Raw genomic sequence first — 20799 nt, 5'->3', positions numbered from 1 at the left:
CCCACGTGAGCTCAGGCTGTGGACTGAGGCTCTGACAGTCCCTGCGGCTGGCCTGGGCGAGCTGACCAGGCCCTGCCGGACAACCCGGGGACGTAGGCCAGCCGAAGAAAGAGGACCTTTATGCCTTTTTGAGAGAAGCACATTCTGCAGAGCTGTGGAAACAAAGAGAGGAACTGTGTGTAGTCCTAGGCCAGACGTCCCAAACAAACTGTAAGTCAGGAGGGCAGGGAACACAGCACAGACCCGCCCTCCCAGCTCCCAGAGGAGCGGGGTCTGCAGAGAGCCCGCCCCGGGGCTGGCAGGGCACAGCCAATGAGCAGGGCAGAAAGTTTCCTGAAATCCTCCAAGGGAGGTGCGGGCGGGTCTCTGTTTCTCTCTTTGAAAAGTCCGGGCTCCGCTCAGCACAGGATGACTGACAATAGCTCAGGTGTGGGAAGCCTTTCTCCCCTCTGTCCTCCCTCCTGCGTGGGCCTTGTGGTCCCTGTCTTTGCCCTGAGAATCCCCAGGTCATGTGAAGGCCAAGAAAGTGAAACTGAAACCCGCCAGAGGTACCTGTCAGCTCCGGGGCAGGAGCTTGCTGCGAGGAGGTGATGCGGCTACATGACCCACGGGGGGTCGCCGTGGGGGTGAAGGGACTCTAGGCTGCCGCAGACACTGGGGCAATTGGCCGGTCAAAGTTCCCTGAGCAGCCGAAGGACACACGCAGGGACCTTAGAGAAGAGGCGGAGGTGAGGCAGCACCCAGGTCATCACCTCCACCTGGAGGCGGAGTTTGACTATTTTCTTCAAGGCTTTGTCCAGGCCAAAGTGCTGCTTGTCTCCGTCTCCACTGGGGGCCAGAACCAGAGTGACCACAGTGATGTGCTTCTGACGTGTACGCCACCAAACACTAAAGGCACAACCACTTGGCTTTGGGGGTGTCTCCTCTCTAGCAGTATCTGTGCCTCCCCACCCCCACCTTCATTACAGACAATTGAGAGCTACCTGCAGTCCCCCTTACTTCATGAGGACACATGCAAAAGTCAGCATGGGGGGGGGGGGGGGGGCAGGTAGCAGGTTGAGATGATGTTGGCAGAAAGAAGAATGTAGGCATTGATTGGCAGGCAGAGGAGGGAAGCTCATTTGTGTCTCCCAGATAGCTGGGTACAAGCTAAAAGGAAGGGGAAGAGAGGTCCAAGAGTAGAAAGCAAAGAGGAGCTGGCCCCGCCGGAGGGGTGGAGTTAAGGTGAGGAGGAAGGAAGAGGAAGGTGGCATGGGGTGAGGCAGGGCGGAGGGGTGGGGCGAGGCGGGGAGGCTGTGAGCTGAGAGAAAGTTCAACTGTGGCTTGTGCATAATCATGATGAAGGACCTTAAAGACTCAAATGTGACTTCTGGCTACAGGGCCAGATCCCGGGAGGTCAACTGCTGGCCCTTGACATGTTTTATTTGTAAATTGGAGCATTCCTGGAAAATGGGGTCACTTCACATGTGGTTCTGAAAGGTCTGGCAACACCAGGCTCTCAGGGCAGCAGGGTGGCTAAAGCTGGAGCCCCTGTTCCCCAAGGTCCCCATTCACACTGAAGGCATTTTGCATTCCCCACCCACTCCCCAACCTCTGCACCTGCCTGCTTCCCACAGGTCTTGAGGATTGTTGCTACTCCTGCTCTCCGTAATAATGAATCTCTTCTACTGGGAGCCTGTGTGTGCGTGTGCGTGTGCGTGTGCGTGTGTGTGTGTGCGCATGCACACCACAAACACAGGTAGGCTCTCTTTCAATTCATTTCAGTCAATCTCTCCTATTTTCAGTTGAGGATGACAGATGCACGAAACCAAACGTACCCCTCTCCTTAGCATATTTCAGCAGCCTTCCCAGGCGACCTGCCAAATTGCTAGATGGTATTTGCATTTTTTTAAAAAACTGAGTGCGTTTTGTTATTTTGGTTTAAGGATTCCCCAGCCTTCCTTAAGGCCCTATTTAATTTATGCCACACTTACAGCTTTCAAAGCATTTCTTAAATACACATGAGTTCATTTTTATCATCCCCGCAGCTCTGTGAGGTCCATAGGGTGGGCCCCCTTCGTACGCTCTTGGGGAGAACCAACTAGTAGAGAAGCTAAATGCCTTGCCTTGATCCTGCAGTAAATGGCAAGACAAGTTAATATTCAGGCACAGCTCCCTTGACTGCATAGAATTGTAAAAGTTATGCTTTGATAAACATAGTGACTAAGGGTTTGATCTCCAGCATACTTGTCTGACTGCTGGTTAGGCCAATCTCATTAGCTACAAGTCTTTAGGAAAAGTCTTGAATCTCCCTGCGCCTCCTTTTCTGTAAAATAGGGATAAAAGCCCTCATTTGAGAGCGTTGTGTGGATTAAATGTGATAATACATGTAAAAAATGTTTAGAACAATGCCTAGCAGAGTAAGCGTTCAATAAATATCACGATCTGTACAAAAACTATTATTCTCTGTAACTTTGGGAAATATCTATATTAGGTAGGGTATGAGCTAAGTTGTAACCAAAAGACCCCAAAAAGAATAGAAGTCTTTCGTCTAATAGCTAAGAAGAGGTAGATGGTCAGGACAAATAAACAACTCTACTCCACAGGGTCATTCAGGAACCCAGGTTCCTTCCATTGTGTTGTTCTCCATTCCTACTGTGTTCTCTTCTGCATAGTCAAAGCTGGCTCAACATCCCGTCCACCTTCTGTTCTGTCTGGAGGAAGAGCAGGGATGGAGGTGGAGGGCAAACAGCCCCACTCAAATGACATTATCTAGAAGTTGGCCATGTCCTTCCACTCATAGGCCATTGGCAGAACCTGGGCATACTTAGCTGCAAGTGAGTCTGGGAAATGCTAATGGCTAGCTGGGCCAACTAAGTACTCCCAGCTACAACTTAAGAGTTCTCTTTCTAAAAGGAAGAAAGGGAGAGCAGAAACTGGGAACAGCTTATGTCTTTGTGCCATGTTACCACAGATGTGTGCTTTGGACCTGAATTTGACGTTATTCATGCCTTCTCGGTCTGCCAGTTTCTCAGCCCACCTGTGCTCTACTGCCTGTCTTCTGGATGCCTGCTGCACTCTCAGATTTCTTCTTTTCCAAAACACAGGACAGCTCCTGGCTCTGTGTTTCAGAGGAACACCTCTGGTGACAATGTGATTATCTTCTGCAGACCAATCAGACTGTTTACTGGGTTGGGCAGCCTCTTCCTTTACTGCCCAAGCCTCCCAGCAAGAGTGGTATTGGGCTCCGTCGTTGTTCTTTTTCTTCTTCTCCCTCCCCTTCCTCCTCCTCCTCCTCCTCCTCCTCCTCCTCCTCCTCCTCTTCCTCCTCCTCCTCTTCCTCCTCCTTCTCCTTCTTCTTCTTCTTCTTCTTCTTCTTCTTGATCCTTGAATCTCTGTGGTCTGAGAGATCAACCTTCATGATGTATACTTTCCTGAAATCACTAAGTAACAGCTGGCTCAATGAAAGGAAATATAGATCAATGTTCCATTTCATTATGGCAATAATTGAGATTGAACAGGTCAAGGAAGGGAACACCAGTTGTCTCAGGGGAGCTTGTTCCAGAACCAAAGAAGGTGATTTAATGAATACAGGAAGCGGGCCCACACTACCAACCTCACCAGATGAAGGAGGACATTTGTACCTGTTGAAGGCCTACTATGTGCCAGGCACCTACTAGAAGCAGAAGTTAGAGCACTAAATAATAAGACAGGCACTTGGGAAATGGTAATGTCTAGTTGGAGTAATTTATATTAAATTATTTCATCGAATTCTTACAAGTTCTTCAAAGCATGTATTTTTTACACTTAAAAAATATTTTTTTATTGATTCCAGAGAGGGAGGGGGAGAGATAGAAGCATCAATGACGAGAGAGCATCCTTGATCAGCTGCCTCCTGCTGACCCTCTAATGGGGATCAAGCCTGCAACCCTGGGCATGTGCCCTGACCGGGAATTGAACCATGACCTCCTGGTTCATAGGTTGACGCTCAACCACTGAGCCACACCGGCTGGGCTAATTTTCACATTTTAGAGACCAAATGTTATTTTGGGAAATGGTAAGGATGATTTTGAACCCTCATCTGTCTGATTCTAAAAATCCTGCTCTTCCTGTTATTACCTCGTCTGCCTCCAATCACTTTCTTTGTTGCAGAGGGAATCTAGTCTATATACAGAAGTGACCTTGACCCCTCTGCTGGACACCTAACCAGTGACTACTGTTAACTCTGGGGGCACCTTCCTCTCTATCCTGCATCTCTCTCTAATCACTCTTGTTCACTTATCCTTCTTTGTGGACCCACCCAGTTGAACCCCACTTCTGGAGCCTGCTCCTTCCTGGGGTGCTGGCTGCTGGAGGAATTATTCAGTCCACCGTGTCTATCTGAGCCATTACAGTCCTGGGTCCCCAAGGCTGCCTAGAAACCCTTGTAGGTGCCCCTGGATACTTCACTGCCCCCTTCCCTTGCCATCGGCATCTCCTCCAGACTGTCCCTCTTTCCTCGGCCTTTCTTTGAATCTGTTTTATTGTCTCTGATTGTCATTGACAGTGAATCCATCCTTTCCATGGATAACATGGAACAAATTTGAGGCCCCAGGAAACTCTCTCAAGGTCCTCCCTGGCAACCACCCAGCGTACCTCCTCCTCTTCTCCACCCTCCCATGCCAGGGAAGAGGTGTGCTCCTGCCACAGCTGACCTTCCCCTTGCGCGCCAGATGCCCTCCCGTCTCCCCTGGAACCGCCCTCCACACATTGTTCTCTCTCACTCACACCCTCAGCCTCTCCTCCACCAGCATTCCTCGTCAGTACCTGAACATGTTCTTGGTGCCATGGTTCCGTCTAACTTCTCTCTTCAGTTTCCCTTCCTCTCTCCCATCACAGCCAAGCTTCTTGAAAGAATTATCGACACGGGCTCTTTGCACTGCTCGTCTGCCCCTTCCTTCAAGCCTCCATCCCCTGCTGGCTCTGTGCCACGATCGATCGAAGGCCCAGACAGAAGCCAGGAAAGAGAGCCACGTTCAGAACCAGTAGACACTTCTAGTGCCCAGTGTCGCTACCATTGTCACGGCCACACCTTGAGCTTCTCACCCGTGGCTCTCTTCTCTAGGTTTCCAACCTACTTTGCTGGACATGCTTCTTCCATATCCTTCACAGAGACCTCCTTTTCTACCCACTCCCTCTTAGCACCCTTTTAAAATGTAAAGCACATTCGTAGCGCAAAGGCTGTACACTAAATTTGCCAACCCTGGCTTCATCTCTTCTCCCAATATCTACATCTCAGTGGAGTTTTGTTGTTTCCTAGAATATAGGGATACGTGTGTGATTTGCTAACGTAAATAAGCTATGAGTTGGACCAAGGGTCAGATAGCCATACCCACCGGTGACCCGTGCTGCCACTCCTGCACCCACCTCATTTAGTGCAAGTGCCCCCCACCCCTGGGCATTGTGATTTGAAGAGCTGCTGGGTGAGACTCCACTCTCTCCTGCTGCCCCCCCCCTGGCTTGGCGGTGGTCGAGTCCTCGTGGAGTTCATGGGGTTGCTGGTCTTGTTGATGCCTCAAAACCTGTGCAGTAGAAAGTACTGTAGCACGAATCTTAACCCTGGTGGGGATGGCCACGTTTACTATTTCCTGTAAGGTCCTCAGACTGTTTGAGGACCGGTATTATATAAAAAGAAGAGCTATCCTGTACTGAACACGTACCATGTGCCAAGCATGGCTAAACATGTATCATTTCATTTCATCCGTGTAACAACCACGTGAGCTCCATGTCCCTTTGATTGTTGGCCATTCCCTCTGTACAAGTGATGAGACTGAGACCCATGGAGGTTAAATACCTGGCCCACGGCCACAGGGCAAAGGTAGCTCATCCATCCTCCCAGCTCCAGCTCTGACTCTAAAACCCATGTTCTTAACGGCTCCCTGAGTCTAATTCAGCGGGAATCGTGTGGCACCAGGAATCTGCATTTTTACAAGGGTTCCGCTGCTGGGTGTGGAGAGCGGCTACAGTGTTTGGACAGGTTCAAGCCTCGGACTAATGAGAGGGCACAGTTCTCTCATGGCCACGTGCAAGTCCCAGCTTGGAGGGCAGAGCCCTCCCAGCACAATTATAGCCAACAGCTGTAGTTGTAAGCTTGGACCTATGGTCCGAACACGTGGCCCCACGTGTCTGAGTGACGTGGGCTTGATAGAGTTCAGGTGCATGTAATTGAGAAGGATCGAAACCCACGAGAATGCTGTAAACATCTTGACCACGCCCTTACTTTGCCTCCTGGAATCTGGCTATAAAATAAAGACACGGCTTGTAGTCCGTGGCGCTGTCGCTAGCTCTCCATCAGAGAGGACAGCGTCCCACCCAGACCCAGCTTTCTTCTCTTGTCTGTCTTTTCTAAATCTTTCACTGCCCCTTCTCAGGGTCCATGAACCTGGCTGAGCTGACATGGCACATAAGGCGCCCTGGGGCTGAGTATGCCATGGCCGTGCGGGCTCGCCATGGGGGTTCTGGAGCGCTGCACTTTGAGAACACCGCCTCCCATAAGCAGAAGCGAAACTGCTCCCAGGAGAAGGATGTAATGTGCAGCACCAGCAGCCTCATTCTGGATGAAAGAAAATGCTGGGCCTGCAGCCTTCTGTAAGGAAAGAGGAGATTAGAAGAGGTGGTAAAATGTGAAGACCCCTCCTAAGCCCCAGAAACGTGTCGCTCCGTCAGAGTCACCTGGGGAGGCGTCACTTTCCCAGGTCCCAAGAGGGCCCCGAGCAGGTGTCCCCGGCGGGGTGAGAGCGCTCACCTCGCAGGGACGCCCGGCTGCCCAGAGGAACAGCATTGCATCTTAACCGACACGGCGTCCTCCTGGCAAACCCCCTTCCTCTCTTAGTAAGTCACTCAGACGTGGTGCTCAGGCTCTCAGGTCTGGAACTGTTTACGGCCCCATAGGCAGAGACAAAAGGAAAAAGACTTGTTATCATCTAAACACAATGAATCTGTAATGAAACAAAGCAGCCCCGGCTACAGCCATTCCTTGGCTCACTCTGCTTTCCAGAGGCTAATCTATGCTTGGCAAGGAATCGGGTGGAAACACCCCCTCCCCCCACCACCTGGCGGCCATGTTTTCTCAAGCTTTTGTACCTCTCTTTGGCTCCTGGGTAGGGTTGGCCATAATCCACGGAGCAGGGGCCGGTGCCCTCGTGCCCACGAGGGCCTGCGACGAGGTGGTGCCCAGCAGAGAAGAAATAGAGTGGAGAAAACCAAAACTGTGCCCCGTGTTGTGCGACTGATATGATTTCATCTCCCAGAGAGCTGTTGGGGTTATGTCTTCATTGAATGAATGAGAAAGCAGAGGCACAAATACACAAGTAACTTGTGCAAGACCGCCCAGGTAGTAAGACCGCCCAGGTAGTAAGACCACCCAGATAGTAAGACCACCCAGGTAGTAAGACCACCCAGGGCCTGGAATCAAACCCAGAGTCCTTGCCCCTTCCACGTAGTCATGTGCCACTTGCCACTCTCTCAGGCCACTGCCTCTGTGTCTGTTCCTCAGAACAGATCCTCGACTTCCAGGCCAAACCATTCCCCTCACAGGCCTTGGCAGAAGGCCACTCGCCCGGGGCTCCAAGAATAACGTAAATACAATGAACCATTTTAAAAAACGAGATTATATATGTCGAACACTCAGCCCAGTGCCTGGTACTTTCGAAAAGTACTCAGCAGACCTCCGGGCATTGTCCGCCTCGAGCTGGGTGTTCCTGGCTGCAGGAGATTCTGCTGACAGTTTGGGAACAAACACTTCTTAAGTGACTATAATGGATGGTCGAAACAGGAAAGAAAAAATAGACTTGGACTCAAGAAAATTATAATCCAACTGGGGAATTGAAAGCATTGCCTCTGTAGAGAAAGAAATGAAAACGTAATTCATAGCCTCATTTCCCGTCCTGTTCTCGCCAACTACGAAACGTGCCTCAGCTTTGGCGAAAATGACTTTGCATCTTTTGGGGGCCTCAGTGTCCTCGTCGGAAAAATGGAGGCACTACGGATCTCAAAGGGCTTTCTTGTTAGGCGTGCGTACGTGTCCACCCTTCGTCGTACACAGTGGCAGAGGGTGATGCGTGTGTGGTTTCCTAAAGTTAATAAGCTAGGAGTCAGACCGAGAGTCAGATAGACAGCCACACCCACTGGCGACCCGAGCTGCCACTGCTGCACCCACCACATTTAGTGCAAACGACCCCCTCCCCCGCCCCCCCCCCCCCCCACACACACCTGGGCATTGTGATTTGAAGAGCTGCTGGGTGAGACTCTGCTGTTTCCTGCTGCCTCCTCCTGGCTGCCGGTGGTTGAGAATCAGACGCTGAGTTCCGGTGAAGTTCATGGGGTTGCTGGTCTTGTCGATGCATCAAACGTGTGTAGTGGAAAGTACTGTACTTCGAATTGGTTAGAAAACTTTGCATCCACCCTCGGTTGCTAGCTGACTCTGTGACCGTGGGCACTGAACGAGGTGGGCTTGCTTGGAGACCGGACTTGGAAATGATGCTCTGCCTGTGGCGAGGGCCCGAGATTAAAGAGGAAGGAGCGTTCCAGGGGGTTCTCCTTTATCCTAATGTCACAGACACTCCAGCTCCAGTTGCTGTCAACATAAACGGCGTTCCCTGACTCGGACCTAAGGACGTCCCGAGGAGGACGCGTGAGGTGCCGTGGTTCTAGGGGGCACCGTCATGGCCGCCGTGCTGTGGGTTGGAGCTCTTCGGGCGCTAGTTTGCTCTGCTCATGATGGTGGAATGGCCTGAGCCGTCCAGCCCTTGCAGCTGCAGCCCTGAAGGCCTCTGCCCCCCACCCCGCTTCTCAGGATGAGTCCTGAGCCTCCTTCTGACCGAACCGTCCCAGGCCGCATGGAGCAATCCTGCACACGGGGGTAGAATTCTGGGATCGGCTCAGCTTAGGTTGCAGGTTCCACACTCAGATCTGTGGAAGCACTGGATTCCCACATGGAAAGGGGGCGCTCTTGGGGGGTGTGATTTGGCAGGGAGACCGCCACTGTGCTCACCACAGGGACATGGCTTCTCTACACTAGAAAGGAATGAGCAGGCTGTGTCTGAGAGTGAGCCGACCGCTCGTTGGGCCGGGCAGAGCATCCCTGAGAGGGCGCTGTGAGAAGTGGCTTGTGGGAGGGCAGTGGGGGCACGGGGGGGGGCGGGGGGGGTTGGCCGTGCCAGCCCTGGGCCTGCAGTGCGTCTGGGAGTTTGGCTGGTGCGTCTACCAGCACCGCCAGCAAATGCCGGAAAGGGGCCAGTTTCCTTCTGTTATGTTTCCTTCTATTATGAAGGCTGATGCTGGGGCCATTAAATATTTACTCTGCCTTAAAGCATCAGGGTGGTGAAGAGAGAAGGGAGTCCACGGTTCCTGGGTGCCCGCCATGTGCTGGACGGGAGCTTATCTCTGCCGTTCTCCTGAATGCTCCCCAGCTCCCTCTGAGACGGGTGGCACCGCCCCGGTTCCCAGGTGGAGAAGGAAGGGGGAGTTAGGGGACTCGTCCAGAGTCACTCAGCTCACAGGTGAGAGAAGGGAGCCTGGAGCACGCAGGCCTGCGTGGCTCTCAAATCCGCAGGCCGGCAACCGTGTTGCAATCCTCTTCAGTTTGTGAGAATTCCACTGTCCAGGGTGTCACAGCGAGTCCCCTGGCCGATGGCGCTAGGCGTGGTGACAGCTGCTTCGGAGCAGGAGCTTGTCCTCCGTTGCATGTGTGGTAGCCAGGGGCTTGGTGAGTGTAGAAATCTGAGGGCAGGGGGCTGCTCATGGACCTGCCCCACGGGATGGAGGGCGGGACGGAGGGCCCGGGAGAAACAGGGCTGCCCGGCATCACCGCTGGCCTCCTCCTCACACCCTCCTCTCCAGCGGCTGGAGCGGCAGCTCAGCGCGCTGCATACATGGTTTCCACGCACCCCAAAAAGCTCCTTCGAGGCAGGCGCGATTATTCTCCCCGTGAATGGATGAGGAAACCAGGGAGCAACCATGAAGGCTGAGGCCACAGCACGTGGCTTGTCCCCGTGGGCTGTGCATCCTCACCGCCATTTAGAGATGAGTACACATAACCTTTGAGAGGGGGACCGCTGATCTCACCTGGCTGGCAAGTAGCTGAGTCCGAATTCAAACTGTCTGACCCCAGAAACTGGAAGGGTGGTCTCTATCACTTAAGGAAAACCTTCAGGGGGCGGGGGCTCTTTGGCCTGTGGATCCAGCCTGGAGAGGAAGTCCCACATGCTCCCGGGAGAGAACAAACACAGGTCCTTTCTTGGGTCATCTGTGCACATTGGTGTCCCTCTGCCCTGCTCCCCACTTTTCCCCTCCCCCAGTCACCATGTAAGGGGCCCTGACCAAGCCCTGGGAGGAGCCCCTTCTGGAGCCTTGGGCCACATCACCGCTCGATGATGCCGATGCCAGCAGAAAGCCTTTTCAGTGTTGAGGGCACTTACAACACAATCACAGAAGCTGGGAGTGGATCCGGTCCACTGAGCCGCCGGAGGTACAACGGCGATGGCAGAGGGGAAGGCGAGGAAGTGGCGTGCCCCTTTCTCTGTGTTCTGTTTTTAGCCTGTGCTCTCAAAGCAAGTAGGTGCCATGGTGATAGGTGCCATAGAAATAGGCCGAGCCGTTCCCATGGAAATGCACACGTGTTGGGGAGAATGGGGTTCTGCTGTGTTCTGGCTGCTGCCAAGGGCAGGACCCCAAAGGGCCCGACCCCCAGACCAGGGTAGAGGGCCACTAGAGGATGGCCTCTAGAGGCTTCTGACTTTCTCAGCGATTGTCTGAGGCCCCCGAGGGCACAGCATCCCTCCAAGGGCACCCCCAGCCTCCCAGGGAAGTCCTGAAGGCGCGTGGCCTCTGCCCAGCACAGCGATCACACGCGTTGGGAGCTCGAGACCCCCATCCTGCCTGGATGTGGAGCTGCCGCTGGCTTTATGCAGTGAGTGGGTAATACAGAGCCGTGGGGCAGGGACCGAGCCAGAACGTTTTCAGGAATACTCATAAAACGAAACCTCGGAGGAGCTCAGCCAGGAAGCAGAGCAGGGAAGGGCATCATTACACCCGAAATGGCGGGTTTCGGTCTGTGAGACCTCGGGCAGTAGACTCAGGCCCAGCTCAGCTATTTCCGAATGCAGTTTTCATGGACCGAGAGACCCTTAAAACAACTGCTCGAGCCATCCCATAGTATTTCCATAACCGTCTCTGCATAACTGTTGGTAGAAGTATATAAATGAAGCTGGTCGTGCTTAGTTCGTTTTTATTTGGATGTAGGCCAATTACATCTTCTGAAATGCAACCCCCATATACATACACCCTTTAAACCTTAGGCCTAGCGTGGGAGGATTAAGTTTAAGGACCATGTATTAGTAACTCTGCCCCCTAATATCTACTTCTGTCCGTAATGGGGCTCTATTAGATATATTCATTTCTATACATTTATGCTGTCAGATGGCATACTTCCTTTAGGGCAAGGCTATGGCCCACCGGCCGCGAGTTTGAAGTGCTTGCTTTAGGGCAGTGATGGCGAACCTATGACACGCGTGTCAGAGGTGACGCGCGAACTCATTTTTTTGGTTGATTTTTCTTTGTTAAATGGCATTTAAATACATAAAACAAATATCAAAAATATAAGTCTTTGTTTTACTATGGTTGCAAATATCAAAAAATTTCTATATGTGACACGGCACCAGAGTTAAGTTAAGGTTTTTCAAAATGCTGATATGCCGAGCTCAAAAGGTTTGCCATCACTGCTTTCGGGGAAAGCAAGTATGCTTTTGAACTAAAGTCTGTCTCTGAGACCAATAATTCTAAGAACTGACCATTGAGATTAATTTTACTCTCCATTAAAGCACAGGCTAAAAACAGAACACACATACCCCTAACAAAAGAATTTTTTAAGAAACTTTAATAGTTACTACCACCATCAACTCATAAACTGCTGCCCAAGAAGTTACAGATTATGAAAATCATCCAACGGGAAGACACTGAAGAAGCGTCTGTCTGGCATGCCTGGCATTTGGCACGAAGAGACGCTTTGCCGTCTGGTTCACGTACCTTCTGTGCCTGCAGGCCGTGTGTGAGGTCACCACCGCTAGGCAAGCCCTTTCCCGGAAGGGAAGTCCATGGAGCCCCCAGCTCCTCCCACCAGGGAGCGATGCTCACAGTGACCTTGAAGTAGGCTTGTGGGTCATGCGTTGGTGGAGCTTGCAGTGGAAGGGTAGCTAGACATGTAAGCAACTGCCTGGTTCCTCCCCAGGGAACCGCGTGGCTTGGTGTTAACTGTTAGGAGCATCATTCCCTTCCCCGATATCTGGGTCCATGTGTTACGTCTCACAGTGACAGGGGTTTGGTCTGGCAGGGCATTGCAGAGCCTCTGAAATAAAAAAGCAAACCTGCAGGCCCAGCCAACGATGAAACAGATGGGCTGGCCTCTGCGGCCCCTGACTGCATACCTTGGAGCTTTGCCAGCCACTGGCTTGGATTGCTGTATTGGACTAAGCAACCAAAAGCAGGTTTGCTTTGAAGAACGAGGCTCTCAAATAGTCCACGACTCTCTAAGAATGGACATTCACAGTCACGTTTGGCAGAAAGAGTTCTCCCCAAGTTTCACAGAGCGATCAAGTGACTGCTTGGCCATGTGAAGCACACACACAAAACCCTGCTTTGCCATGGAGTTAAGACAGGAGTCAGAGAACATTTTATATTTAATTCAAGATACACGCCAACCCTGGTGTCACTTTCACACCAACATTTTGAAACTAAACAGTTAATGTGAATGTACCTTAACACAGTTTGATATTTTAATCTAGATTTTATTTTTTTTATGATGGTAAACTATATATAACATAAAATTCACCATCTCACCCAGTTTTCAGCACACAGGTCAGTGGCAGTGAGTACACGCACATCGTCATGAGACCATCCTCACTATCCATCTCCAGAATTTTTTCATCATCCCGAACTTAAAATCCGTCCCCATGACACACCAATTCCCCACGCTCTCCTGTCCCCAGCCCTGGGCAACCACTGTTCCATTTCCTGTCTCTGTGAATTTGACTATTCCAGGCATCTATACTAATAAAAAGGTAATATGCTAATTAGACCAGATAAACCAGATAGACCGGACGTCTTCCGGACATCCTTCCAGACAAAGCCACAGTGGCGGGGGCTGAGGCAGAGGTGGTTAGGGGTGATCAGGCAGGCAGAGGAGAGCGGTTAGGGGCAATCAAGCCAGCAGGGGAGCAGTTAGGGGAATCAGGCAGGCAGGCAGAGTGGTTAGGAGCCAATGGTCCCAGGTTGCGAGAGGGATCCCAGATTGGAGAGGGTACAGGCTCGGCTGAAGGACCTGCACTAATTTCGTGCACTGGGCCTCTAGTTTTGTGCACTAATTTCATGCACCGGGCCTCTAGTTTCCTATAAGTGGAATCATACAGTGTTTGTCCTTTTGTGACTGGCTTATTTCACTTAGCATGATGTCTCCAAGGTTCATCCATGCGGTAGCATGTGTCAGGATTGCCTTCCTTTTAAAGGCTAAATAATATTCCATGATATGTATGTACACCATTTCATTTTTTTTCTGTTTAATTTTTCCATAACTTATTTCTTATCATTTTTATATTTTGAAGCAATCACAAAGCGACAGAAAAGTTGCAACATTTTTTTTCTTGAACTCTCTGAGAGTACATTTTGCTGGTGTCCCCATCCTCCTCCCATACTTTCCTGCATTTTTCCCTCCTGCCCACAGCACAGCTGTCAAATCCAGGAAGCTAACACAGCTTCATTGCTACCATCGAATCCTCAGACTCCCTTCAAGTTTCACCAGTGATCACAGTCGTGTCCTTTTTCTCCCAAGGATCCAGTTCAGAATCACTCTTGCATTTCATTGTGTTTGTTTACTCTCCTTCGGTCTGGAAGAACAGCTCCTCCATCTTTCCTTGACTTAATGTGACCTTGACACTTTCGAAGATGAAAGGTGCTGTAGACTGTCCCTTGGTTAAGGTTTGTCTAATGTTTCCTCATGATCGGATGCAGGTTATGCATCTATGGCAGGCATGTCGCTTTGAATAGCAGTGACCTGGCCTCCTTCTTTCCCCCTACCAAGGATCTCATCATTTTAATTTATTCCTATCCTAATGATGGTCACTTCGGGCACATGATTAAGGTGGCATCAACCAGGTTTCTCTAAGATAAAGTTAGTCTTTTCCTCTCTGTAATTAAAAGGCATTTTACGGGGAGGTACTTTGAAGCTATGCAAATATCCCACTCATTAACTTTATTTTTTTATATCCATATGGATGTATAGATTCCTATATTAATTAGTGAATTATACTCCATTCCCATCATTATTTATTTTGAAGCTCATACGTCCCCAGTTTGACCAGTGAGAGCCCCTTCCGTCTGGATCCTCTCCATGTGGCCTCCTCCTTCTTGGAGCATGTTGCCACCTTCTGACCCGACAAGATGTTCCAGGCTCGCTTTTTTTCTGACTTCCTTGCCCAAGCTGTGGAATCAACCATTTCTCCAAGGAGTCTTGGTTCATTTTAATGGAAAATGATATCTAGAAGCCAAGATATGGCGCTAGATGTGCTCATTACTCATGAAATGCTGCTGCTCCCAGGCAGAGCTAAAGGATACTGTTTCCCAGAACGCACGCGCGCACACACACACACACACACACACACACTCCTTACCCTTCGATATCACATGCCAGGTGCCATTCCCGACCCTCTGAAGAACCCCTCCTTACCCTGATCAGGCTGTGACACCACAGGCCAGACCACCCTCCCTGGGGATGGATGCCCTCCTCACCACTTGGGCTCTGACCCCCTGCTTTGGGTCACCAACGTGTCCATACCTCGCCATGGATTCCTGCCTTGCTCTCCTCCACCTCCTGACTCTAGGACTGAACTTGTTTAGTCGGCTTTGACCACCATCGACTTTGGTTAAAAATACTTGTTTAGCTCACAATCCTTGAGTAATGGAAGCACTTGTATCCGACCTATTAAATCAACAATATAAAACAATACGTAATATGTCCAGCATTGGCCCAATCTTTTGTCTCTGTTATAATGAAAAAAATTTTTTGAAATATTTATACAGTTAGGATACCTTTTCCTTACGGCAACATCTATTTTGCAAATTTGCAATTGTGTCTAGGCTGCCACCAGCAACTGTCTTGGCAGTTGAACAACTTCCACCACAAAAATTAATGAGTGGAGACAAGGTCTGCACACCTCCTTGTTCTGTTCTTCCATGGTCACGCGCAGGACGCTGGGGAAGTGACATCTACAGACCAGAAATGGACTTTCCTAACATCGGGAAGTGCTTATGCTTGTGAATAATGTGATCTTCATGGCTTGACTGTGAGCTTCAAGGAGATGGACTGTGTCTTCTGTTATTCTTTGTACCCGTCAAGGTCACATCCTGCATCCATACAAGATGCTTGCTGACGGGGTTATAAAGTCCGATGGACATTTAAACTTCATTCTCCATGACCTTCATGACATGAATTCCTCCTTGAAACACTTGCTTCCCTTGGCTTCTGAGCCACCTGGTTTCCCTCCTACCTCCCTGGTTGCCTCATCTCGGTTGCTTTTGTGGGTGTCACTTGCTTTGTCCATCCCCCTGACCGTGGACATTTATTGGGTGCCTTCCCTGTGCCAGGCACTGTTGCAGGCACCAGAGTTATATCAAGAAATGGAACAGGTCAAAAGTTCTGCCCTGGTGGAACTGAAGGGAAACTGAAAACTTTCTCCGTGTGTGTGTGTGTGTGTGTGTGTGTGTGTGTGTGTGTGTATGTGTGAGAGAGAGAGAGAGAGAGAGAGAGAGAGAGAGAGAGAGAGAGAGAGATCCCTTGTCCCTCCTTCACAAGAGCCACCTGGGCTCCCCTAAGCATGCTGAGGGCTGGCTGGCCCAGCAGGGCACACGAAGGGTTAAGGCAGCCTCTCTCCTGCAAGGGTCTTTTCTGGGAGCGAGACTTTCTAGATGCTCATCATCCTGGCCTGGCCTCCCCTCTCATCTGCCAGCGCCTCTTTGCCTGCCCTGCAGTCCATCCCCCACCTGCAGCCAGAGCATCTTCATAAACCGTGAGTCTTACCAAGTCACTCTGCTGCTGAAAACCGTTGTGATTTCCCATTGCTCTGGGGATCCATCCAGGTTTCTTCCGGAGCTGGCCTCTGCTCGCCCTCCCAGCCCCTGCACCCCTCCTCCTCCCTGTGGCATACAGGTCCTCTGCATAAGAAGCTAGTTCTCCCCACTGCTCCCTGCCTTTGCTCATGCTGTCCCTGCCTAGAGCACCCGCCCTCCCCACCGTCTGTGAGTCTGATCATTCCTCCTCCTTTCAGACTCAGCCCAGGAGGGCTCCCTCTGCACATGGCATCATAGTCACCGATTTACTTCCTGTCTCTCCCAGGGAGACAGACACGATGCTAATTATGTGGTTAAGGTCTGTCTCCAGGGAGGCAACCCCCCTGTGAGCGTGGGCTGTGGCTGTCTTCTCCCCACGGTGTCTGCAGCGCCCTGGGCGGGAGTAACACACACAAGGGCAATGCTTCTGTGGCGCTAACCGTTGGCCCAGCCGGGAGTTGTTCCGAGAACCTCACACGTGTTAGCTAATTTCATCCCACCGCAACCCAGGGAAGTGCATACTGTTATTAGGTCCTGTTTACAGTTGAGAAAATAGGCCCTGAGGGGTTAATGACCCCCTCCTAAGTGTAGGGACGGGTTTAGAATTCAGACAGTCTGCCCCCAAATCTGTGCTCTGTGCCATGATGCCTGCTGAATGCATGCATGAATGCTGGATTGTGCTGGAATAAGGTTAATGTTGTGAATGCTATCTTAGCAAGGGTGGGAATGCAGTCAGAGGGAGCTTGGGAGTGTATGGTATGGATGTACTAGAGTTTAGCTACACCTCTATTTAACTAGCATTTAATCAACCTTTGTTAGGTTGTTTCTATGTGGTTTCTATTACTAACATTGCCACCATGGGCTTGCATTCAGCCCACTGTTTGAGCACATCTGGAAGATGCATTCCTCCAGAATTGGACTGGATTGGATTGGATTGGACTGGATTGGACTGGATTTGATTGGGTTGGACTGGACTGGATTGGATTGCTTGGGTAAAGCGGAGGAATGACTTCCTAATGGTGGAGTTTCAATCACCTGTGACAGGCATAGAGCAGATACTTTGACACTGGGCTTGGGATGTGTCTGATCCTGCTATGGCCCCCTCTCTGGTATATTTGATGCTGGGGAATGATATTTGTGGATTTGATAGTTCGTTATTCTCTAAAGAGAAAAGAAAGAACTCACAGCAGACAGGTGACTTCTTGAAGTCCAACCAAGGCTCCCCAATGAGATCTCCCCGTCCTATCTCACTCCTAGAGTAAGACCTCACTGGACCATGAGACACTGGGCCACTCAGCACCCTCAGCAGTGAGTTCACTCGAGACCCTGGTGGAAAGCCTGGAAGTTCAGGGTTCAGTCCCAAAGAAACATAAAGGCTCAAGAGACTCTGGCCTCAGAATTATCTTGTGGGGGGGCTGGTCCCCATTTTTCCTACTGAGGATGTCATTCCCATTAACACCACACGATGGATGGATGGATGGGTGGATGGGTGGATGGATGGATGGATGGATGGATGAGTGGATGGACATAGGTAGATATTGATCAAGCAAGCATGACTTTATACTTGCTTTTGGATTTGGGCTCTACCACATACTAGTTATGAGACTTTAGTTAACTACTTTGATCTCCCTGAACCCCACCTTTCTTGTCTATAATGGGATTAATAATGTCTTCTTTGTTGGGGGGAGGGTGTGAAGAACCGATGGTTGTAAACCATTGAGGGTAAAGGGCCTGGCACACACTGGGTTCTCACATATGGTGGGGGTTGCTACCGTTTCGTATATGACTGGGCGTTCTCTGGTTGGTGTACTAAGGGCACTTCTTTGGCAGGAGCCAATGTACATCATGCTCTGTTTGACCCCTGCCTTCAAGGGGATGATCCATGAGGTAGGGGTTCTCAGCCTCTTTCCCTCCCAGCACGCATGTGGTGACATTCAGGTGCCTGGCACACTCCCAGCATGCATTTCACAGGGCAGGAGTCCTAGCTGCCCTCATTTATCTCCAGGCCAGGAAAGTAACAGGAATGACTGAGGTCCACTTGGATTTATATTAAAACAATAAATAAATAAAGCAAAGGGAAGGCAATCGTCTTCAGAGTTTGGTTTCTGGCTACAATTTATTTGCAAAACAGCCCCCAGCTTATACCTACCATCCTATCCAGTAATAATGGGGGGTGGAGCCCTAGCTGGTTTGGCTCAGTGGATAGAGCGTCGGTCTGTGAACTGTAGGGTCCTGGGTTTGATTCCAGTCAAGGGCACATGCTTGGGTTATGGGCTGAATCCCCAGTAGGGGTCATGCAGGAGGATCAATTCTTTTCTCTCATCCTTGATGTTTCTATGTCTCTCTCCCTCTCCCTTCCTCTCTGAAATCAATAACAATATATTTAAAATAAATAAATAAAAATATAATGAGGGGTGAAGGCTAACAGGTACATGTGGGGGGTCTCTCGTTTGATTGGGTTTGGGGTAAACATCATTCTTTCCTCCAGATATGCAGTGAGGACAGTTGTTAGAGGGGTCTGGCCATGTCCCCACATGGGCAGGGAATGGTTCTGTCTTGGACCTTTGCTGAGTGCCTGGCTGAGGTGTTAAGCCCTCCGCAGTGACCATGGGGAGCCACAGACATCCAAGACCTTAGCCGGTGCCCCCGGCTGCTTGGCCCAGGAGCGAGGTCTGCTGGGCCCAGGCGGGCTCTGCCAGTCCAGCCGGCAAGCTCAGGCTTGGCCTGCCAAAGCAGCTGCTTTAGCCTCAGCATCTCCACGGGGGCATGGAACCCAACCTCACCTGACCCCCCACTGTCCTCTCCCGGTGTGCCCACAGCGCTCGGTTCCTGCGGCTATTAAAGCATGTCGGTCTGAAATGCATCTCTACCTCTTCCAGGGCACTGTCTTTACATTTCTGTTTGCTAGAGATTTTATACAAGCTCAAATTCTTCATCAAACAGCCATAGTGGTTACGTAGTTTTCTACCGCTGATATTAGAGGTGAAAACATACATCGGTGGTTTAGAATCCCATCGGGCTCTCCTCTTTTAGACAGAAAGAGTTGTGGAAAGCCAGGCTTGTCCAGAGCCTTCCCTGTGGGCACTGCCTTTGTGCTTCCACCCATTCTACAGTCAGCCAGTCATTCAACAAACACTCACTGAACTCCCACTTTTGTATCAGGCACTAGCGAGGCACGGGGTCTGTTTTGGTGAAGAAGACATGAGCTGTGCCTTGGAAGCCAACACAATGTGACTTCGATTTTTGCTAACACGTTGAAGCCTCTTTTTCTAGAGTGTAAGTCAACTGATGGACTTCTTTCCTAAATGTAACCTCCTGGAGCTTTGAGACCATCTCTAAATCTTAAAAATTATATTTGTATTACACTTGTAACATGAATAAATAATACAATCGTTAATAAATAATAATAATACAAGAATAAACTTTCATGTTCTCACCACTCTAAACCTACTTTTGCCCACCCCTGTATTCATTCATTCGTTCACCAAAGCTCTGTGTCAGGCACTGTGTCCAGAGTAGTGGCAGTAAGGAGGTATAAAGAAGAAAACATAAAATCTTTATCTTCTAGGACCCCTAAGTCTAAACGACAGAAGTCACACGTAGACAGAAAATTCAGCCCGCTGTCTCATTTGTGATCGGCACTCATTCATTTGTTCATCGGGTCATAAGCGTTTTGGGTGTGTGCTGTGTGCTTAGGCTGTGGTTGGCACTGTGGGACCTGTGGAAGAGGCCTAGGCACTTGGAGGCTCCCCAGGGGGTGGGATAGGGGGTCCGGAGTCAAGTAGAACCTCAGGCCAACTGCAGTTCAGGCCACAGAATGTTCTGAGGGCCCAGGCGCCCAGCATGAGCCAGTGCACACCTCTTGGCTTCTTCCTAGAGGTGGAAGATTCTGAGCCAGTTATGAGGGATGGAAAGGCCTTCTGGGAGGGAGGGAGGGAGGACATTCCTGGCCAAGGGAAGAGCGTGAGCAAAGATCTCGAAGTGTTCGGAATTTCAAGGGGTTCCACAGGTCCCAGGGGTGGGAGAGGGACAAGAACTTGCTGCAACCGATACACATCCCGGGCTGGGCCAGGAACAGCCAGGACTGGATGGGATCGGGTATCTGATGGGGAACTTGCCGCCTTCAAGGGAGCTGTGCTTTCTCATCTGTTCCCCTTCGTCCCCTCATCCAGACTCTCTGCTGCCCATTAAAGGATGGCCCGATGACCTTCACGATGACCTTCACTCTCCACCCGAAGTCCTGCCCTCTTGCTGCCATAAGGAGTTTGATTCTACAAAAGAAACCAAACATCAGAAACATGTCCAGCACGACGGGGGGTGAGTGGTGCTAGATGTTTTAAAAAAGAGAAAAAGCCCAGCCCGCGTGGCTCGGTGGTTGGACATCGACCTATGAACCAGGAGGTCACGATTCGATTCATAGTCAGGGCACATGCCCGGGTTAGCGGCTTGATCTCCAGTGGGGGGCGTGCAGGAGGCAGCTGATTAATCATTCCCTCTCATCATTGATGTCTCTATCTCTCTCTCTCCCTCTTCCTTCCTCTCTGAAGTCAATAAAAATATATTTTTTAAATTAAAATGAAAACTAAGAGAGAGAGAGAGAGAGAGGGAGAGAAATTCCCTGGGTTGTGAAGTTTTGGAGATACCAGTTGTGCAGGGCACAGGAATCCCAGAGATGCCCAGCGTCGC

At 50.6% G+C, this 20799-nt stretch overlaps 1 protein-coding gene across 2 annotated transcripts in view; it reads left to right on the top strand.

The window, feature by feature from the left end:
- The first annotated feature begins 19 nt into the window (after window positions 1–19).
- Window positions 20–20799, top strand: part of LOC139009520 (D-glutamate cyclase, mitochondrial-like) — a 64444-nt gene continuing 43664 nt past the window's right edge. For both annotated transcript variants that reach the window (XM_070413799.1, XM_070413791.1), the window contains exons 1-2: window positions 20–210; window positions 20286–20430. In XM_070413799.1, the coding sequence (XP_070269900.1) occupies window positions 20316–20430 (115 nt within the window). In that variant the 5' untranslated portion in view covers window positions 20–210; window positions 20286–20315. The remainder of the gene's footprint in view (window positions 211–20285; window positions 20431–20799) is intronic.

Source organism: Myotis yumanensis, unplaced genomic scaffold (genome assembly GCF_028538775.1).
Source record: "Myotis yumanensis isolate MYYU_CA2020_CCGP unplaced genomic scaffold, mMyoYum1.0.hap1 SCAF_1, whole genome shotgun sequence".
NCBI classification, from domain to species: domain Eukaryota; kingdom Metazoa; phylum Chordata; class Mammalia; order Chiroptera; family Vespertilionidae; genus Myotis; species Myotis yumanensis.
This window is presented reverse-complemented; position numbering and strand designations above follow the sequence as displayed.